The 21506-nt window shown below is 42.5% G+C and overlaps 1 protein-coding gene across 1 annotated transcript in view; it reads right to left on the bottom strand.

Annotated features, from left to right (window-relative positions):
• Positions 1-1049: 1049 nt before the first annotated feature.
• The window catches only part of PLCB3 (phospholipase C beta 3), a 201313-nt gene continuing 180856 nt past the window's right edge, over positions 1050-21506 (bottom strand). The window contains exons 24-25 of the mRNA XM_068261207.1: positions 19722-19808; positions 1050-4816 (exon numbers count right to left, since the gene is read on the bottom strand). Of these exons, the coding sequence (XP_068117308.1) occupies positions 4592-4816; positions 19722-19808 (312 nt within the window). The 3' untranslated portion in view covers positions 1050-4591. The remainder of the gene's footprint in view (positions 4817-19721; positions 19809-21506) is intronic.

Here is a 21506-nt window from a genome sequence, read left to right on the forward strand (position 1 = left end):
TGCTCGGATGCATAAGATTTTCGAAGCTGTAGGCTGAAGTGGTTAAAGTATGCTGATGAGTCACTGGGGTGTGTCACAAGGTGACAAAGGGTTGATTCACTAAGTTAAATAGCGCGAGTAACTTCATGTTACTCGCACTATTTAATCAGCATGCCTAAATTGTCATTGTTTGCATGCTGCGTGCGCTAGTGGCAGCGTAGTGTGCGTAATCAGGCTCAGTCAGGGGAGCGGGCACTCAGCGCACGCTAGCTGTGGGTAGGGCAGCATAGTGAGCGCTATTAACTTACGTCTGACTGAGCCTGATTACGCACACTACGCTGCCACTAGTGCGGGTAACAGGAGGTTACTTGCGCTATTTAACTTAGTGGATCAAATGCATAGTGCTGTATCATAGCTTAAAAATGGTTAGGAACCATTTGTAAACCGCATATCACAATGCCATCACACTATCACACATTAAAAATGCAAATAACAAAATTCAGATAACGTTACATTAAAGTGGTCTGGAACTCCAACATAACATTCAATAATAATGTGTTTTCCTACTTCTTATTACTCATACAGTTATCATATTTGCTTTTGTGCATAAGTAATATTGTCTGTTTACAAATTACAAGTTTCCAAAGTGCAGTTTATCATACCCTGAAAGCTGGCATTGCGTTTTATTCAAACTGCTTTTTATGATATATTAACATCTTCTAATGAGCTTTTCTGAACTGTGTGTGTGTGTGTGTCTGAAGTACAGGGAGTTCATTTTTACTTGTTAGACTGTGTTTACACACATTGTAACAACACTGGAAGCTAAGCAAAATATACCGTTATCTCAAGTTTGGATGCGGATTTGAAGCTGAATAGCAGGACAAAGTGCTTGTGTTTAACCATTTCAGTGATGTTCTGCTAAAAAAAATTCTGGGATAGTAACTTTCAAGCGGTGAGGAATCTTTTAGAGCAAAGTAGAAATGCTGGCTTTCAGACCACTTTAAGAGCAAAATGAATACAAAACAAATTGCTGCTTTAAAGTAAAATGAATGTGAATACAAATCATGAAGTCTGGTTTTGCACCATTTTATTGTAGAAATAAAATGTGTGTAAAAAATATGTAAAATGAGATAAAATTGTGACAGCATAAAAACATACACATGCACTCATTTCGCTTTCATGCACAACTTAAAATACATACGCGCAGTGATACATACATATTGCGGTAGACTTACTAAAGGAGCTGTGCAGTAAAATGAAATCAGGTGTTCACTATCGATGTTAAATATCTAATCATGTGCAGAGAATTTCCCATTATTTCAAATTCCTGTGCATCTTGTTGCCCTTCCGAAGTCAACATAAAGGGGAATGTTAATCAAGTGATGCTTCACAAGAATCTGGTGCTTATCCAGTGCTAATTAAAACTGCTTTTGGTAAAAAAAAAAAATAATAATAAAAAAAGAAAAAAAAGGTAGCAATGTTATGGCAAGATAAATAAAGATAATAGTTTTCCTTTACTCATCTGGTACCTCCTGCAGAGTCTGCTAAAATAAATTAATATGACTACACTTCCTGCATTCAAATAACATTTAGTTACTGTGCTTTATGCCTTTCTGTGTCACCCAGTAGTGGACAGAACTGCAAATTGATGTTAGCCAAATAATATTGTCAGGATGAATCCCTGCCCACATTATCCACCGAGGATCACCACTTAGCCAATCCTTGACTGGTTGCAGATATGACTCCAAAGCCTTATTACATTTTTACCTTTTTCCTGGCTTTTCTGACCGGAGAGATTTTTACTCCTTACCAATAATATTTCTTTACAGCTCCACCACAAAAAGTATGTAAAATAAGTTGTCCCAAATTAACTCAAGTCCGATATTTACACTCTTACACAGTTTTCAGTAAATATTCACCTGCTAGGTGCTAACAAATTATTTTGTAGTGAATATGAAACATCTCCTGGGAGAAAACTCTGGAGAAAGGTTAAAGGGTACCTATAGAGAGTACAAGAAGTATCAGAGTGAAAAAAAAAAAAGTTAGATACTTACATCAGTAGGCGTCCAGAGTAGAGTGCAGAGGCATCCCTGATCTTATGCCTCTCCTGCACTGGGACTCTCTAAACAATCTTTGACATTAATGTAGAAGATTGCTTGCGTCTGCACACCCCTCAATGTGCACATGTGGCCGCAATGTGCAGGCGCAAAGTATCGCATGTTCCTGCACAGTAGTAAGGAGGTCTTTTTTTTCAGTGCAAGAGAAGTCCAGTGCTACTGTGCAGGCGCAAACCCACTGGCACCAGGATAGTGCAGCCATGCGTGTTTACAGTGAGGATAGTGGCCGTGAAGATAACAAGGGTCCCTGTCATCAGTGGAGACTCTAGGAGGATCGGGGAAGCCTCTGGGGGATCCAGAGGCTTACCCCTACTGAGGTATGTATCTTTTTTTTTTGTTTGCAGACTACAGGTAAACTTTAAGTGAATTAGGACACTAAAAAGCAATAAAATAGCAGCTTGCAGTCACTGCTTGGGATTATAGGAAGTGTAGTCCTCCATCCAGCCAGACATTGATGAAGAAGGCAGGCTCAATCCCTTCCAAACAGTCCTATCTCTAGGAAAGCTCAGATGGCCTTAAATAATGATATCATCAGGGTAATAAAATTTATTTTAAGATATCTGCAAGGTTTATTTTTTAGAAGTGTTAGAGTGAACCTAATCAGAAAAGTATCAGAGGTTAGTATATGGAAGATTTTTTTTTTTTTTTTTTAGGAAACAGGGATGCCTCTTTTTAAAACTAACTTTAAGTAAGAAAATTCACTCCGGGTTTTAGACAGTACTTCCCTAAGGCTCAGGATAGCATAGAGCAGTGATGGCTAACCTTGGCACTCCACCTGTGGTGGAACTACGAATCCCATGAGGCATTGCAATACTATGCCAGCTTTAAGCATAACTCAGGGAGGCAGTGGCATGATGGGATTTGTAGTTTTGTCACAGCTGGAGTGGTAAGGTTAGCCATCACTGGCATAGAGTCAGCTAATTCCTCATCTATTGTTGTTCCAGTGCTGTACTCTGGTGTAGTCATTCGACCTAAGGACACGAGTAGATCAGAGGATGAGCGCACGTGCAGACCAACTCGCGCATGCCACGGTGGTAGTGGGGATGTGAGTAGTTCTGAAGAGCCAGTGGGTCAGATAACTACACCAGAGGACAGCGGTGGAACCATGGGCCAGACATAGGAATTGGAAGGCTCTATGCTATCCAGAGCCTTCCCTCTACTAAGGTAAATATCAAACCTGAAGTGAATTCGCTTCCTTCAGGTTTGCGTTATGATGCTAAATATGTCAGTGCCCTTGTGACCAACCTATGCATTTGCAATTTACTGTATAGCGAACATCTGTGTCAGATATAAAACAGCAATTTACATGTAAACCAATGCAAAAATAAATTATTTTGGTGCTGTGTGCCTCAGAGGCAGTAAAGTTATTACATAGGATGCTTTGTTGGCTGTTGCATGGGGATTCATTGTAGCGATAAGCACTATGGGCTCGATTCACAAAGCGGTGATAACCCAGTTATCACGCCTAAAAGACTTTAGGCGTGATAACCATTGCACCACGCTGGTGAAAAGCCCCTCATCACGCCTAAACTCAGTTTAGGCGTGATAAGTTTAGGCGTGATAAGTTTAGATAAGTTTAGATCGCGCGCAAAGTCCCACGTGCAAAGCAGCGCCATTAAACTCTATGCGACGTTTCGCGCGCACCAGACTTTGCAAGCGCAAAACTTTTGATCAGCTGTGCACTGTGGTGCTAACCCAGTTGGTGCTATAGTTATCACGCCTAAACTTATCACGCCTAAACTGAGTTTAGGCGCGATAATGGGCTTTTCACCAGTGTGCTAACAGTTAGCACGGCTTTGTGAATCAAGCCCTATGTGACTGATTTATTAATTTACAATCCAACAGACGGCAGCTCAATTAGTTATTAAAATAGCTTCATTGCAAAAGCAAAGATAGGCTATACAGATAACAAGGCATGATGTTTCAGGCCCAAAATGTCATGCCTTGTATATATATATAGCCTATTTACAGCTTTTGAAGCAAAGCTATTGTAATTACGTCTGGCTGAGCTTAAATCTGTTGGATTATATACGCTATAGGGGTTGGCGAATTCCTCAGTTGGCAAGCTCCTGGATTGTGCCATAAATTGGCAGTACTCCGTAGCATTTGACCAGTTGATCCACAGATTTAATCATCCACAGTGGACATCAGTGCTTTTCCCAACAGTGCAAATACCAACCATAGTGTTGCAGAAGCAGTGCCATTCTGGGCATGCACACATCTACAGGTTATAAGATCAATGACTATTATAATATGGAGGCCATGCCCAGGAGCTTTTCAAACCTTTTGACATAGATGATGTATTAATGAGATGCATATTTTCCTGCACGGTGAGGTCCTTTGAAACTTGCTTGGTCTTGAAATTATATGCGGTGCCTTTGTACATTTTGTAGATAAAATATAAGTAGATAAGAATTCTATCTTCTTGCTTTTTAAAAAATATCCATCAGTATATATTATATATTTTAAAACAATGAAGTTCTGGTTTTTGAGGGTCAAAGTCGAGTAGCCTCATCACTTGAGTCTTCTGGGGTCTGTAAATTGTCGCCATCCCCAAATCGCCAGCCCCGTGTGATAGAAGATGGGGTGCTCTGTGTAGAAGATGCAGGACCCGAACTTCCCCCACCTAAACTGCTTCCCTCCTCTTGTAGATATCGCTGAACTTCCTGAGGCAACTGGCGGAACTCAGCTTGGCACTCCTCTTCTAACTGGGACAGCAACTAGGACAGAAATTAGGTTACAGAGCAGGTGAATAAAAAAATGAAGGTGGATGGCAAGAACAAGTGACTTTAAAGGACAACTGAAGTGAGAGGGATATGGAGGCTGCCATGTTTATTTCCTTTTATAAAAATACCAGTTGCCTGGCTGTCCTGCTGATCACCTGCCTCTTAATACTTTCAGCCCGAGACCCTGTAAAAGCATGATCAGGTGTTTGATATTACTATCAGATCTGACAAGATTAGCTAAATAGATCAGGAAGGCTGCCAGTTAGTGTGCATTGTTTAAAAGGAAATAAATATGGCAGCTACCATATCCCTCTCAGTTGTCCTTTAAAATTAACAACTGTATTCAATTTTAACAACAAGGTGTACTGAGCAAATAAAAAGAAGGATAACATTGACATATGTTTCAACATGAGATACAACATCATTAATATGGATTGTAAAAGGAGCATCAATAGGTGAATTCTTAGTTAACAAATTTCCTCCAGGATACATATCAGTGTAGAGTAACAATTAGAGAACATTCAAATAAAGTATAATCTCCTTATAATAAGCTCGGTTATTGTAAACTACCTCTCCAGGTCCCGGCCAATGTCCATTACAAGTCTATGGGAGCAACTCCTGGTATAGGAAACTTAGATATAAAACATTTGGGTAGAGTAAAATCACTTTTTGGCCCCCATGTGACGATGACTTCGGATATAGTGAAAAGTGGGCGGTGCATGCATCATGCATCAGTGTGAAACCAATGATCTCGGCTGGTCACTTCACACTGGCAGGTGAGCCGATGCCTGAATCTGGTGTAATAACTAGCGCTGCTGTGACACGAATCCCAGGTTGGACAAATTGCAACATGTGTCCTGTAACTGGGTAAAGGGGCCCATACACTCAGCCGATTAGCAGCTGATCGATCGAAATCGATCAATCGATCGCAAATCGATTCCCCGATCGATTTGACATGCTGGAAAATCTATGTCGATCTGATGAGATTGCTCTTCAATTTGCATTGGACCTAATGGAAATCTGACGGCAAAAAAAATGCCATCAGATCGATTTTCAATAGATTTCATACTGAAATCTATTGGAAATCTGTTCCTAAACACATCAGATTGATCAGAAAATCTATCTGCTGCTAATCTAACAAGTGTATGGCCACCTTAAGACAAAACTTTCTGTTCACACTTGGGTCAATCATGCAGCCTCTCTCCAAGATGAAGCCAATCATCATGCAGTCCAACTCATGCTAATCTCACCGACGGAGGTATCGGAGCATGCTGCAATTTGACCAGCACGAGATTCATGTCGCCTGGCTATGCAGCCATAAGGTATTTTGCCAATTGGTTACCAATGATCTACTTAAATTGAACCATAAACCTGTTCGCAGGCAAAATGTAACGAAGATAGAAAAAAGAGCACTAAAACTTCTTAAGAGCAATGATGCTATTGTCATTACAGAAACTGATAAGGGGGGAGGGGTTGTAGTACAAGATTGTGATACCTACATACAAGAGGCAATGAGATCATTAGAGGACCCCTATATTATAGAAGACTTCAGTATGATCCGACTGGTGAATTTTTGAAGAAGTATAGGGATTTGATTGGTCAAGCATTTCCTGATGGTGTGTTGAGAACTGAGGAATATAATTATTTAAATATTGAGGCCCCCAAAACGCTCTTTTTTATCACCTTCCAAAGGTGCATAGATGTACTGTGAATCCACCTGGTAGGCCTATAATTGTGGGAATAGAATCTATTACGAGTGCTCTTTCCCACTATATTGACCTCCATCCTCAGAAGTTTGTCTGTCAGCTACCAGCGTATCTTAAGGATTCTACCCATACTCTACAGGTATTGAATGATATCCAATGGTCCACTGATTTGTATAGATGGGCAACTCTAGATGTGAGTGCCCTCTATACAAATATACTGCATGATATGGGTTTGCAATCCATTAGTTATTATTTGGGGGGTGATCCCCTGATGCCTGAGGCACAAAAACAATTTATTTTGGATTTGATCGAATTCATATTACAAACGAATTATTTTACGTTTTTGGACATTTTTTACCTACAGTTGTGGGGGACGGCAATGGGGACGAGGTTCGCTCCGGCCTTCTCCAACTTTTACATGGGTTGGTTTGAGGAACAGTTGGTGTGGTCAGAGGCCAATCCCTATCGGGCGAACCTCGTCCTCCATCGCCGTTTTATTGACGATATCTTATGTGTGTGGAGGGGGTCTTTAGAGGAGCTCCATGGGTATGTGGAGTACCTCAATGGAAATAAGTTGGGTTTGTCATTTACTATGGAGACGGATAGTTTTAAGACATTTTTTGGATCTAAATATAGAGGTAGATCCATGTAGTGCCACCATCAAAACCACCAATTATTTTAAGCCCACGGATAGGAATGGGTATCTGGATTATTATAGTGCCCACTACAAACCGTGGCTGCGGAATGTGCCATTCGGTCAAGTCAAGAGATTGCGCTGCAATTGCACTAACCTTGAGGATTATCATCAACAATCAGAAATATTGAAGTTTAGATTTTTGGAAAAACACTATCCTGCCCCTTTAGTTGTATCAGCCCGAGGCAGAGCTGCCGGATTGTCCCAACAAGAATGTCTATAGCCCAAAAATACTATTCACACTAGTGTTGAGACAGCTAAGGCTAATTTCAATCGGGTACCTATTGTTTTAAACTATTCCGGACAGGCAGAAGAATGTAGGAACATCTTTGACAAATATTGGCCCGTTCTACTTAGTGACCCGATACTCAGGTAATCTCTCCCCTCAAGACCTCAGGTGGTCTTTAGGAGGGGAAAGACTATCAGGGGACACATAGCGCCAAGCAGATTGCCTACAGTGGATTCCGGTACTGCACATACAGGTCAGGTGGGTAGGGGTGACAGATTGGGGTGCTTTGCGTGTAGGTCCAAAAGGTGCCTTTCATGCAAAGCATTACATGATGGGGCATGTACATTCCAAACAAATTCTTCAGGGATATACTCTATTAAGAGTTATTTAACATGTCAGAGTACATATTTGGTCTATTTGCTTATCTGTCCGTGTGGGCTCTCATATGTGGGGCGTACTACCCAAAAGTTCCAGGCAAGACTTAACAAACATAGGTCAAATATAAATAAGGGTGAACTCAAACATGGGGTCTCAAAACATTTTCACCTTGTACATAATAGGAATTCCGAACTGTTGAGGGCCACTATCATTGAACAGGTTTCACATGCTAAGAAGTATGAAAGGTATCATATCCTGTGTAAACGGGAGTCCTTTTGGATTTTAAAATTGGGAACACTTGAGCCAGGAGGACTTAAAGTGAACCTCCGGACTAAAAATCGACTCAGCAGCACTGAAAAGGCTTGGTGTTTCTTTAACAGTTTCACAGCATCAGAACTTTGTTTCTCTTATACAAGCCTCATTTTTAGCTGCATAGAAGAAAACTGCCTGGGCTTTTTTCCCCTGATGCCGTGCAAAGCATGATGGGATTTCTGATGATGTTGTTCTCATTCTGCTGTTTTGGTGCAATTTTTTTCTTTTTACATTTTGAATTTGACATTTGAAGCCTAGCGTGTGCAGCTGGGAGGGGTGATCAGCACAAAGGACAGTTGGAAATGTCTCCTGCTCCTTGTCACCTCCTTTCAACCAAAAAGATGGCTGCCCCCCATGACAAAGATGGCAGCCCCCATGAATCACAAACATTTGCCTGTTCTTTTAAAACAGGGTGGGTAGGAGATTATATTACCTATCTATTCTAATTAACATAACTAATGTAACTTGATGACAGTATGTTTGTTTAGGCTGAAGTTCCCCTTTAATAAGTGTCTGGAGGAGATGAGTCATCTCCAGTCTATTGTCCACTGATATGTAGGTAGCCCTTTTATAGTGAACCCCTAAGATGGTTGCTAATGTATCTGCAACATATAACTTGGTTTGCATTTCCTTTGTCCCTAGGATTGTATAAAAAAAAAAAAAAAAAAAGGTTTCCACCTTTTTTAATTTTTACCCTTTTCTTTCCCATTTTTTTCCTTGTTTTTTCCTCCCCTTATAATTTACTTCCTTTCCTGTTATTATTTTATCTTCCCCCCCCCCCCTCTTTTTTCTGTTTATTTTTCTTTGCTAAGGGGTGGTTAGTGATGGATATGTAAGGCCAACCGGCTTTGTATGTGTGTAGATGTGTAGATCCCTGAACTTTATGGGTATGGCATCTGTGGGTTTAGATAAAAGTGGGTAGATCTATGTAATCTGCAGGGGAGGCATATGTACATTTGAACTCTTGCTCCCAATAATTTATTGCCTCAATATAAGGTGGTCTGTTACGTTTACAAAATTGTTACCATATATATTATATATATATATCTATATCTATATATATATATACACACACACTTTTTTATATATATCTTTTATATTGTCTTGGTCTCTTATACCCTGGGATGGTTTCACTGTGTGTGGTTGTATGCCTGAGCACACCACAGAGTGCGCGGGCGTGTACACACAACAGGGGTACTGTGGATGGTTTTTCTCCCCTACATTGGGTAGTTTAGCTATGCTGCTTGTATTAAGAGCAATATGGTCTTTGGACTCCACCCATGCAAAGCGGATTGGTTAATTTTAAGCTGCTTGTATGAGGTGGGAGGGGTATTTATACTACTAGTGTTGGAAATATGGATTTGTACATTAACTTGAAAAAGCAGAGACTGTTTCTCCATGAAACGCGTTGTTTTTTAAATAAACTTATAATTTATAGCTACCGCTAGCTTTTATTTACCCCTACGGGGATTTACCACTTGATAGCCTGTGAAGGACGCCTAGCCTGTAGTGTCCCGGCGTCTCCAGGTAACCGCTATAGGAGTTCCTTGAGAGAGTGACGTCACTTCCGCCCCGCGATCGTGGAGAGCTCAGTCCCCGGCTCGGCTAAGTGGGACAAGGCGCACCGAGGCTGTGTACGCTGTACCAGCCACATTGAACCCAGGTGAGACCTGTCCTTAGGGGACTTTAAAGAGACACTGAAGCGAAAAAAAAATGATGATATTATGATTTGTATGTGTAGTACAGCTAAGAAATAAAACATTAAGATCGGATACATCATTCTAATTGTTTCCAGTACAGGAAGAGTTGAGAAACTCCAGTTGTTATCTCTATGCAAAAAAGCTATTAAGCTCTCCGACTAACTTGGTCGTGGAGAGGGCTGTTATCTGACTTTTATTATCTCAACTGTAATTGAACTGTTTACTTTTCCTCTGCTAGAGGAGAGTTCATTACTTCACAGACTGCTCTGAAAGACTCATTTTGAATGCTGAGTGTTGTGTAATCTGCACATATTATAGAATGATGCAATGTTAGAAAAAACACTATATACCTGAAAATAAAAGTATGAGAATATTTTCTTTGCTGCTAATCTTCTAGTAATTATTCATAGTACACAACCAATTAATTATATCATATATTTTTTTTCGCTTCAGTGTCTCTTTAACTGATGGAATACGGAAGGCTCAGAGCGCCCCTCCTTTGTTTCTTATAAGGTATTCTAGACCTTGTAGTAAACCCACATAATGTGCATCCTTGCTAAAGAGTAAGTGCTATTGTATGCCACAAGTATTGTATGCTACAAGTAACACAAACGGGAGTAAGTCAAGTCAATAATTGGGAGTCATTTTTTTCTTTTCTAATGCCATTTTTGAAAATGCAAATCGAAAAACAACTATTACAAACTTTTTTTTGTTCCCCTAATGACACAAATGCACCCTCAGTGATCAGCACCTCAGAGTCAGTCAGACCACACACAGAGACATGCAGGTGACAGCCAGCCAGAACATTTGACTGAAACCGCTGCCAGATATTTTGGGCTGGCAAAGGGGGATAGTGCCGTAGTTACTCTTTAGCAAGGATGCACATTTGGTGGACTACAAGGTCAAAAATAACCTGGGCTGAATAGCCAGGCAACACGAATCCTAGGCTGGACAAATCGCAGCATGCTTCTTTTAACTGGGTAAGACAAAACTTCCTGTTTACACTTGGGTCAATCATGCAACCTCTGGCCAAAATGCAGCCAATCATTGTGCAGTTCAACCCGTGCCAAGTCCTGTCACGGAGGTATCGGAGATTTGTCCTGCCTGGGATTCGTGTTCTATGGCTATGCAGCCCTAAGGTATTCTGAACCTTGTAGTCCAGCCACCAAACGTACATGCTTGCTAAAGAGTAACAGCAGCACCTGTTCACTGCACCATTCCCCCATTCAGGCATCAGCTCACCTGCCAGCATGGAGAAAGCAGAGGAGATCATCGGTTTCACACTGACACATGAGCTGCCCACTTTTCACTATAACTAGAGTCAGCGTGACGTAGGAACCAAGAAACTAGTTTACTATACCCACATTTTTATTATATCCAAGCTTACTCTACCAAGTGTTGCTTTCATAGAATTATAATGGAGATTGGCTGGGAACTGGAGAGGTAGTTTACTATATCCGAATGTTTATTATACCCAAGTTTATTATCATAAGATTATACTGTATATCATCTGAGAAAGATTTCCCTCTTGGCATAATTGTCTAATAAGTGTGATCAAGATCAATTATTCCAAAACAGACCATTTTAATAGTTGAGGGGCCTAGGATCCCCAGAGTCACGCCAAATTTTCTAGCAATCCCCAACCAGAAAGCTTGACGATGAGGGCACCTCCTACACATGTGGATTAAGGTTTCAGGGGTTGTGTAACATCTAATACAATCTGGAGAACTTGTGGGCTATAGTTTATGTAACCAAACTAAATTGAAATACACTGCACAAAAAAATAAAGGGAACAGTTAAACAACACAATGTAACTCCAAGTTAATCACACCTCTGTGAAATCAAACTGTCCACTTAGGTAGCAACACTAGTGGACAATCAATTTCACATGCCGTTGTGCAAACGGAATAGACAACAGGTGGAAATTATAGACAATTAGCAAGGCATCCCCAAAAAAGGAGTCGTGACCACAGAACACTTCTCCCTATGCTTTCTGGCTGATGTTTTGGTCACTTTTGAATGCTGGTGGTGCTTTCACTTTAGTGGTAGTATGAGACGGCATCTACAACCCACAAAAGTGGCTCAGTTAGTGCAGCTCATCTAGGATAGCACATCAATGCAAGCTGTGGCAAGAAGGTTTGCTATGTCTGTCAGCATAGTGTCCAGAGCATGGAGGTGCTACCAGGATACATAATATAAATAATGATAATACAAACATTTGTATAGCACTTTTCTCCTGTCCGACTCAAAGCGCTCAAGAGCTGCAGCCACTAAGGGCGTGCTCAAGGTTCTACTCTGCAGTGTTATGGCCCATACTCACGGGCAACTTTTTGGCCTGTCGCCAGCACTTGTGAGCGTGTGCGCGACAGGCCGGCGACAGCTCGTCGCCAGGTCCCTCCGCATACACACGGCGGAGGGACCTGGCAACTGATGCGGCGGAAGCTGTCGCGCCTCCCCCCGCCGGAAGCCCAATGTATAACTTGTCTTGTTGCTGTCGCTAGTCCGCGTACTCACGCGGACTAGCGACAGTTGCGGTGGAGTTGCGGCGGCGACTGTCGCCAGGCGATTGAGCGGTTCAATCGCCCGGCGACATCAGCTACAAGCGACAGTTCGGGGTGCGCGCCCGTGCAACGCCGCATACTCGATGGGCGACCTGTCGCTGCAACACGCACGCGCTGTGTGTTGCGGCGACATTTGTAGCCCGTGAGTATGGGCCATTAGGAAGTCTTGTCCAAGGACTTCTTACTGAATAAGTACTGACCATAGCCTGGATTCAAATCCTGGTCTCCTATGTCAAAGACAGAGCCCTTAACCAGTACTCTTTCCAGCCACTTATCCAGGAGAAAGGCCTTTACATCAGTAGACATGAAGGAGGTCATTGGAGGGCAACAACCCAGCAGCAGGACTGCTACCTCTGCCTTTGTGCAAGGAGGAACAGGATAAGCACTGCCAGAGCCCTGCAAAGTGACCTACAGCAGGCCACAAATGTGCATGTGTCTGCGTAAACAGTCAGAAACAGACTCCATAAGGGTGGTATGAGAGCCTGACGTCTACAGGTGGGGGTTGTGCTTACAGCCCAACACCGTGCAGGACATTTGGCATTAGCCACAGAACACCAAGATTGGCAAAATCTCCACTGGCGCTCTGTGCTCTTTACAGGTGAAAGCAGGTTCACACTAAGCACGTGACAGACATCACAGAGTCTGGAGATGCCGTGGAGAATGTTGTGCTGCCTGCAACATCCTCCCGCATGACTGGCTTGGCAGTGGGTCAGTAATGGTGTGGGTGACATTTCTTTGGGGGCCACGCATCCCTCCATGTGCACGACAGAGATAGCTTGACTGCCATTAGGTAGTGGGTTCTTCCTAATGTAAGACAATGCTAGACCTCATGTGGCTGGAAGGGATAAATGAAGTCGAAAAATAATGCCTATAAGGTCTTAAAACAGGAGGGGACCGAGGCTGCATTAAGCAATTATAAGGAGTGCAATAAAAGTTGTAAAAAATAAATTAGGCTGGCAAAGATTGAAGCTGAAAATCAAATCGCTAGGGATATCAAATCTAACCCAAAGAAGTTTTACAAGTACATCAACTCTAAAAAAAGAAAGATTGACTGTATTGGACTCCTAAAGGATGAGAGTGGGAACTCAATGGTGGATGACCACGGTAAGGCACTAAATGCTTTCTAGTTACTAAGTTACTAAATGCTTTCTTTGCTTCTGTCTTCACAAGGGAAACATTACTGTTGCAAATTACAGATGCAGAAGAGTCTCAATCTTCCAATTGCAATATTAAATACTTAAAGAGGAGCTGTTAGGTATAAGGTCTCAAAGAAATAAAAACACATATCAGTAGCCAAATATTGGCTGTACTTACATTACATATGCACCACTGTCCACGTTTGGAATTTCACTAAATTTTTATATAGTATTTGCAGAGATTGATGATCCTGACAGTTCATGGCAGGTTCCATCTTTGACGGTCTTGTCTGAAGCCAATTGTGATGTAATATCCTCCCTTACCCTCCTTCCTGATTGATGATTCTTTAGCCCTCCCAAGTCCCAGCCCTCAGACACTCCCACCGGGGGCATATTGTCTGTCACTCAGCGGGGGAAGGGGGGAGGGGTGCGGGCGATCGTCCATAATTAAAGAAACAGGTTTTTTTTAAAAATAAAAACAGGAACAATAATATTTATTAAAAAAAAAAAATAAACATGGGGGGAGCGATCAGACCTCACCAACCCCCTGTGTTGGTGGGGAGAAAAGGGGGGGGGGGGAAATCACTTCTATGCTGTGTTGTGCGGCCCTGCAGCTTGGCCTTAAAGCTGCAGTGGCCAATTTTACCAAAAATTGCCTGGTCACTAGGGGGGTTTAGCCCTGCAGTCCTCAAGAGGTTAAAGAGAACCTTAACTGAAAATAAAAAGTCAAAATAACCATACACAGGTCATACTTACCTCCCATGTAGTCTGCTCATCAATCTCTTCCTCCTCTCCTGTGTCCCATTTGTCCACTGTGATCGATGGAATTCTCTGTCCTCCATTTTGAAAATGGCCATTACCCCATAACAGCTTCCTGGTCAGCACACTGTTAAAGAGACACTGAAGCGAGAATAAATCTCGCTTCAGCTCTTATATTCAGCAGGGGCATGTGTGGCGATGCGCCGCTGATAGACGGCGCTGAGAGGCAGGGCTGCAGCGTTAGCCCGGCCTCAACAGCAGCAAAATCTACGACCAAGCTGGTCGTAGATTTTGCAGGGGGGGGGATTTGGGGGGTAAGGGACCCCCGTTTAGCCGCGGGATAGCGGCGTTTTAGCAGGGGCACACATGCCCCTGCTGAATATAAGCACTGAAGCAAGATTTATTCTCGCTTCAGTGTCTCTTTAAACTGTAACTGTACTGTACACTTGAGCCATAGGGAAACATGGACATTACTTTGCACTTTCAGTTGCAACTGACAGCAGCTGATATATAACTGACAGCAACTGGTATATTTCAGTTCTGACAAAATCTTGTCAGAACTGAAGGATCACTGTAAGAAGAAAATGGTGAGCTTCTGTGAGGAACTGATGGCGAGCTAAGTATGTAATATTTATTTGCAGCTACATCATGTGTTTATTTTAAATAATTTTACTCAGTTCACGTTCCCTTCAAGTTCAGTTATAGATGAACCCCTTTATCTTATCTTTTGTGACTCTCTTGCAACTGGCAGAGTCCCAGTGGATTGGCGTACAGCCCACATTTTCCCATTATTTAAGAAGGGCAAAAAAATCAGATCCAGGAAATTATAGACCTGTAAGCTTAACGTCAGTTGTATGCAAACTATTTGAGGGGTTACTAAGAGATACTATACATGACTTCATAGTAGAAAATAATCTTATTTCTCAGCATCAGCATGGGTTTACTAAAGTCAGGTCCTGTTTGACTTACATGCTCAGCTTTTATGAGGTAGTGAATGCTAATATGGATATTGGGAATGCTGTAGATGTGATATACTTGGACTTTTCAAAGGCCTTCGACACTGTTCCCCACAAAAGTCTGGTGCAAAAGTTGAGAATGCAAGGACTAGAGAAGAGTCTGTGTGCATGGCTAGGGAACTGGCTAATGGACAGAAAACAAAGAGTTGTGGTGAATGGATCATACTCAAAATGGGTGACTGTTAGCAGTGGGGTCCCACAGGGGTCTGTACTGGGTCCAGTGCTCTTCAATTTATTTATTAATGACCTAGTACAGGGGTCGGCAACTCGCGGCTCCGGAGCCGCATGCAGCTCTTTTTGATCTTCGCCGCGGCTCCTAGGCGGCTCCGGTGCCAGTGGCTGCGGCGCTCGTGACGTGTGCTGTTGTTGCTGGCCGGCAGCCTATCAGAGAGGCCGCCGGACCAGTGCAGTGCAGGGCTTCGGGCGGCCATTTTCCCGTAGCCCTGCAGGCAGGACGTGACGTAGGAAGAGGATCGTGGGAGTTGCGCGCCACAAGGTCGGGACCGGAAGTCGGGACAGGAGGAGATCGTGACAGGAGGTCTTCTGACTAGGTGAGTAAATGTTTTTTTTTTCAGATCTGCTGAAGGATTGTGCATATGGGGGTCAGATCTGCTGAAGGATTGTGCATATGAGGGTCAGATCTGCTGAAGGATTGTGCATATGGGGGTCATATCTGCTAACGATTTGTGCATATGAGTGTCATATCTGTTAACGATTTGTGCATATGGGGGTCATATCTGCTGAAGGATTGTGCATATGGGGGTCATATCTGCTAACGATTTGTGCATATGGGGGTCATATCTGCTTAAGGATTGTGCATATGAGGGTCATATCTGCTGAAGGATTGTGCATATGGGGGTCAGATCTGCTGAAGGATTGTGCATATGGGGGTCATATCTGCTAACGATTTGTGCATATGGGGGTCATATCTGCTAACGATTTGTGCATATAGTTTTGCGGCTCCCAGTTTTTTTCTCTTTTCGGAAACGGGTCCAAGTGGCTCTTTATGTCTTAAAGGTTGCAGACCACTGACCTAGTAGATGCAGTAGAAAGCAATGATGCTATTTCTGCAGATGATACAAAATTGTCCAGAATCATCAACTCTCAGGATGATAGTGACATATTGCAATAGGATCTGGATAGGATGGCTATATGGGCACATAAATGGCAGATTAAATTCAATGTTGAAAAATGTAAAGTCATGCATTTTGGACGTACTAATGGTCTAGCACCATACAAAATAAATGGGATACCGTTGGGGACGTCAAACTTGGAGAAGGACTTAGGAGTACTCATCGACAACAAGTTAAATAATCGTATTCAATGCCAAGCCGCTGCAGCTAAAGGTAACAATATTTTGGGATGCATTAAAAGGGAAATAAAAACTCAAGATGCTAGCATAACATTGCCCCTGTTTAACTCTCTAGTAAGGACACATCTGGAATATGGAATTAAGTTCTGGGCACCACATTACAGGAAAGATTTTGCAGTTTTAGAGCAAGTTCAGAGACGAGCAACAAAATTGATAAGTGGGATGGAAGGTCTCACTTACCATGAAAGGTTAGATAAACTGGGTTTATTTAGTCTAGAGAAAAGACGCCCTTAGGGGATCTAATATGTATAAATACATCAGAGGGCAATATAAAAGCTTGGCGGGTGAGCTTTTTGTCCCTAGGCCTTCTCAAAGGACATAATCTGCACATGGAGGAAAAACACTTTAGCCATTTATTTAGGAAAGGGTTCTTAACAGTAAGAGTGATTAAGATGTGGAATGCATTGCCACAGGAAGTAGTTATGGCCAATTCTATACCTGCATTTAAAGGGGGCTTAGATGCTTTCCTTGCGTTGAAAGACATCCATGGCTACAATTACTAGGTAATGCCCAGTGATGTTGATCCAGGGATTTTATCTGATTGCCACCTGGAGTCAGGAAGGAATTTTTTGCCTTTTGGGGCTAATTGGACCATGCCTTGTAAGGGTTTTTTGCCTTCTTCTGGATCAACAGGGATATGTGAGGGAGCAGGCTGGTGTTTGACTTGTTGTCTGGTTGAACTTGATCGATAAATGTCCTTTTTCAACCCAAATAACTATGTAATTGTATGCCTAAATTGAAGAAAGTGAAACATCCTATTTTCAAGGTGATACCCTTCCTTTCAATTTATCAAAAGTAAGTTAAACATTATTTGGAGCTATGTGCTTAAAGAGTACCTGAGATCGGGAATAAAAAAATACATACATTCCTGGGGCTTCTTCCAGCCCCTCCAGGCTGATTGCTCTCACGCCGACCTCCTCTGCAGCCGGAATTGTCCACAACTGGCCCTGGAAAATCTTCCAGTCGGCACAGTCCATCCACACGTGCTAACCCCCTCACAGGGAGCGTTCTGCGCCTGTACAGTAGTACTGTGCAGGAGCAAAATGCTCCCAGGGACAGTCGTGCGGTAGGGTGTGGGGGAGGGGAAGAGAACAAGGCCGGGCGCAGAAAGCCCCAGACCAAAGGATTTTCTAGGGCCATTTGTGGATGATCCCCTGAGGCGGAGGAGGACAGCATGGGAGCCATCAGCCTGGAGTGGGCTGGAGGAATCTCCCGGTATGTATACTTTTTATTATTCACCAGCTCAGGTCTACTTTAAAGAGTAACTGTTAGGCTACCAAAGCTAATTTAAACCTCTATTCTCCTGTGTTAAACAGTTTAGAAGGAAGCCAAAAAGGCAATACTGAAGTTAAAAATCTCTCTTACTTTGTCTTTGGATGAAAAACAATCATCCTTTTCCCCAAGGTCCTAAGGAGGCCGGCAGGCCGCATAACAGATACTGCAGAGCATGCTGGAGCTGCTGCTTCTCCCTGGTCCTCCCCTTCATTTCCCTATCCTGCCCAAAGGCAGCTTTCACAGTGGGAAGTTACAGGCTCATGCTACAGCAGCTTGTAACGCATCCCATCTCACAGCACTGAAAAATCATTGTGCTGTTCACAGTGCACATGTTGCATTAGAGTATACTGCTAGTCGCTATTGTTCCTAGCCACATGGCTAATTAATATTCACTGCACAGTAGTGTTGTCCGGATCATGAACGATTCGGATCTTTGAATCATCAATCAGGAAGCAGGGTAAGGGAGGATATTACATCACAATTGGCTTCATACAAGACAGTGACAAACATGGAACCTGCCATAAGCTGTCAGGAGCATCAATCTCTGCAAATACTATATAAAAATTCTGTGAAATCCAAACGTGGACAGTGAAATGCATATGTAATGTAAGTACAGCCAATATTTAGCTACTGATATGTGTTTTTTTTCTCTGAGACCTTATACCTAACAGCTCCTCTTTAAGGAACTTAATAACCATCTGGGCTCAAAAGATCAGGTCCTGCTTAACCTCCCTCCACCCTCCTCCCTTATGTAGGGTGGAGTAGAAAAAGAGGTTAATAGCACTCTCTCCAGCTACTGCTAGTCCCCACTGATCAGCCTCTCATATCTACCCTTAGTTCTTGTTTGTGGTATCACATGCAAGTACTAAAGGATGGGATATGTGGATCAGGGAGAACCAGCTGTGGTTTGGACATGACAATAGGAGCACATTGAGCCCTAAAGAGTACAGGATCGACCAAGCACAGTCACCATAGTGAGTGGATTCTTGCTTTCTCTCCCTCCTTTAACAGATCTAACACTTCACCATGCTTGTACTGATATAACTAACACATCTGACATCCATATAATGCTACCTATCCAATATTCACTTCTGACAGTAATGTCAGGTAAGCGAGCGGGATCAAAATTTCTAAGGCAGTTCATACAACAACAGTCTGACTAGAGCAATCCACCTTGCCAGATCACTGGAGAAGAAGCCAACACCATTGGTGGATATCTGTACAAACTGTAGAGTTTTGGCTGGGATGATAACAACAAAACATTTAGATAGCAATTTTCTGCCATAGGACCCAAGGCAAATAAGCTCGTCTCAGCGCGCAGTACATAGTGATCAAAGCAGGCAGTATTCATTGTGTCATTACCGCCTGCTCTAATCTTTATGAATTGACATTTACTGACATGTCTTGAGGTAATTACTGTATATGTTGGTAATTTGCCTCACTGCTCGGTTATTTCAGCTTTTCATGCGGTAACTGCTTTTATGAATTGTTATTTTGCTAAGTGCTTGGTAGAGTCAGCTGTTTTTTGCATTACAGCATGCGGTAATGCGTTATGAATGATAGCCATAGTGCTCAGTGCGCTTTAATACCTACTGTAAGTGACCTCTACATTGAAAAATATTTACAGTGCATTATACTCTGGGAAAATTTACATACCATATGTATAGTATGTGAACATATGTATCTTAATTTTTTTACGTTTTTCTTTTGAGATGTTATGTGACAAGAAAAAGGAGGTGTGAATAGGAGGTCAATACTGACTTTGGGCTCTTCGTCCTTTATTCTTTGTATTGTGTCCTGGTGAGCTGTCAGCAACTTCTCCAGACGCCTCTTTTGTGCTTCTTCTAACTGTTGGAAAAAGTAGCGAAGGTATATTGAATGGTTCTTTTGTAGAATGGTAAAATATTTCAAATATACTATCCATAGATTTGAAGTGTAACAATACTTACAGGAAACCTGAGATGGGGGATTACAAAAATGTATACATACCTGGGGCTTCCTCAAGCCCCCTTCAGACTGTTCACTTCCCCACTGTCCTCCTGGGCCACCTGAATTCTCTGCTAGCTGCCCCAGTAATTACTTCAATTGGGGCGTAGTGCACATGCCCGGCCGTGCACCCTTCACACTTTCATCGCCGGTAGTATTCTATGCCTGCACAGTACAGGCGCAGAACACCACCAGCATCGGGAGCGTGATGGACTGCACATGCTCTGACTGGCCCTGTTGAGAAATTACCAGTCCAGCTAGCGGAGGATCTAGGAGGCCTGGGAGGACAGCAAGGGAGTGAACATCCTGAAGGGGGCTGGAGGAAGCCCCAGGTATGTGTACATTCATTAGTACCCTATCTCAAGTACATTTTAAAGTCCATCTAAACCCAAATGCATGGCTAGGACTGGCTTTCTGCATCTATTTTCTGCAGTGGGGTGTGCAGCCTCTGTCTACATGTACACTTCATTCACAAAATGAGAATGGGAAAATTGAAAAGGAGAGCCACCCCTTTGAAGACTTAAGTAGTGCTACTTGCCTAGCAAGCAGCCAGCAGCTTTAACTCTCTATAGCAAACAATCATCTTAAATAAGACTGCCATCTCGTCTCGTGCACTTACAAGATTCACTTTAATAATAGCCTTGGCTGCATGTTTGTCGCATGACACAATTAAAAACTACACACAGTTAAAAACATTAGTATCTGGCCAGGATATGCGCGCTTTATCTATCGAGGGACCTGATCCAGTCCACTGCAAGGTGTGATAGCCCAGCCTCAGCCTACTGCCAAAAACACCAAACACAACTCGGATGAATATGGTTCTCAACCACCACCTGAACACCACACACACTGATCGATTGCCGGGATATCTCCTTATAGATCAGGGCAAACATCAACTGTTATTCAACACGTGTCATATACGCAACTCAATGCCCCTGTAATCTATTATATATAGGGAAGACAAAAAATCGTTTGAGCAAACGGATTGGAGACCATATCGAGAATATCCGGAATGGGGACCTTGATAGTCCGTTAGGGAAGCACTTCATGGATTACCATGAAGGGAAACTGGATGGTCTGGTGTTTAAAGGATACCCGAACTGAAATTTGACATGATGAGATAGACATGTGTATGTACAGTGCCTAGCACACAAATAACTATGCTGTGTTCCTTTTTTTCTTTCTCTGCCTGAAAGAGTTAAATATCAGGTATGGAAGTGGCTGACTCAGTCCTGACTCAGACAGGAAGTGACTACAGTGTGACCCTCACTGATAAGAAATTCCTCTTTTATATCCCTTTCTTGCTCTCAGAAGACATTTTCTGCTAGGAAAGTGTTTTATAGTTGGAATTTCTTATCAGTGAGGGTCACACTGTAGTCACTTCCTGTCTGAGTCAGGACTGAGTCAGCCACTTGCATACCTGATATTTAACTATTCCAGGCAGAGAAAGAAAAAAAGGAACACCGTATAGTTATTTGTGTGCTAGGCACTGTACATACACATGTCTATCTCATTATGTCACAGTTCAGTTGGGGTATCCTTTAAAGGCATTATAAAACA

The sequence above is a fragment of the Hyperolius riggenbachi genome, chromosome 11 (genome assembly GCF_040937935.1).
Source record: "Hyperolius riggenbachi isolate aHypRig1 chromosome 11, aHypRig1.pri, whole genome shotgun sequence".
NCBI classification, from domain to species: domain Eukaryota; kingdom Metazoa; phylum Chordata; class Amphibia; order Anura; family Hyperoliidae; genus Hyperolius; species Hyperolius riggenbachi.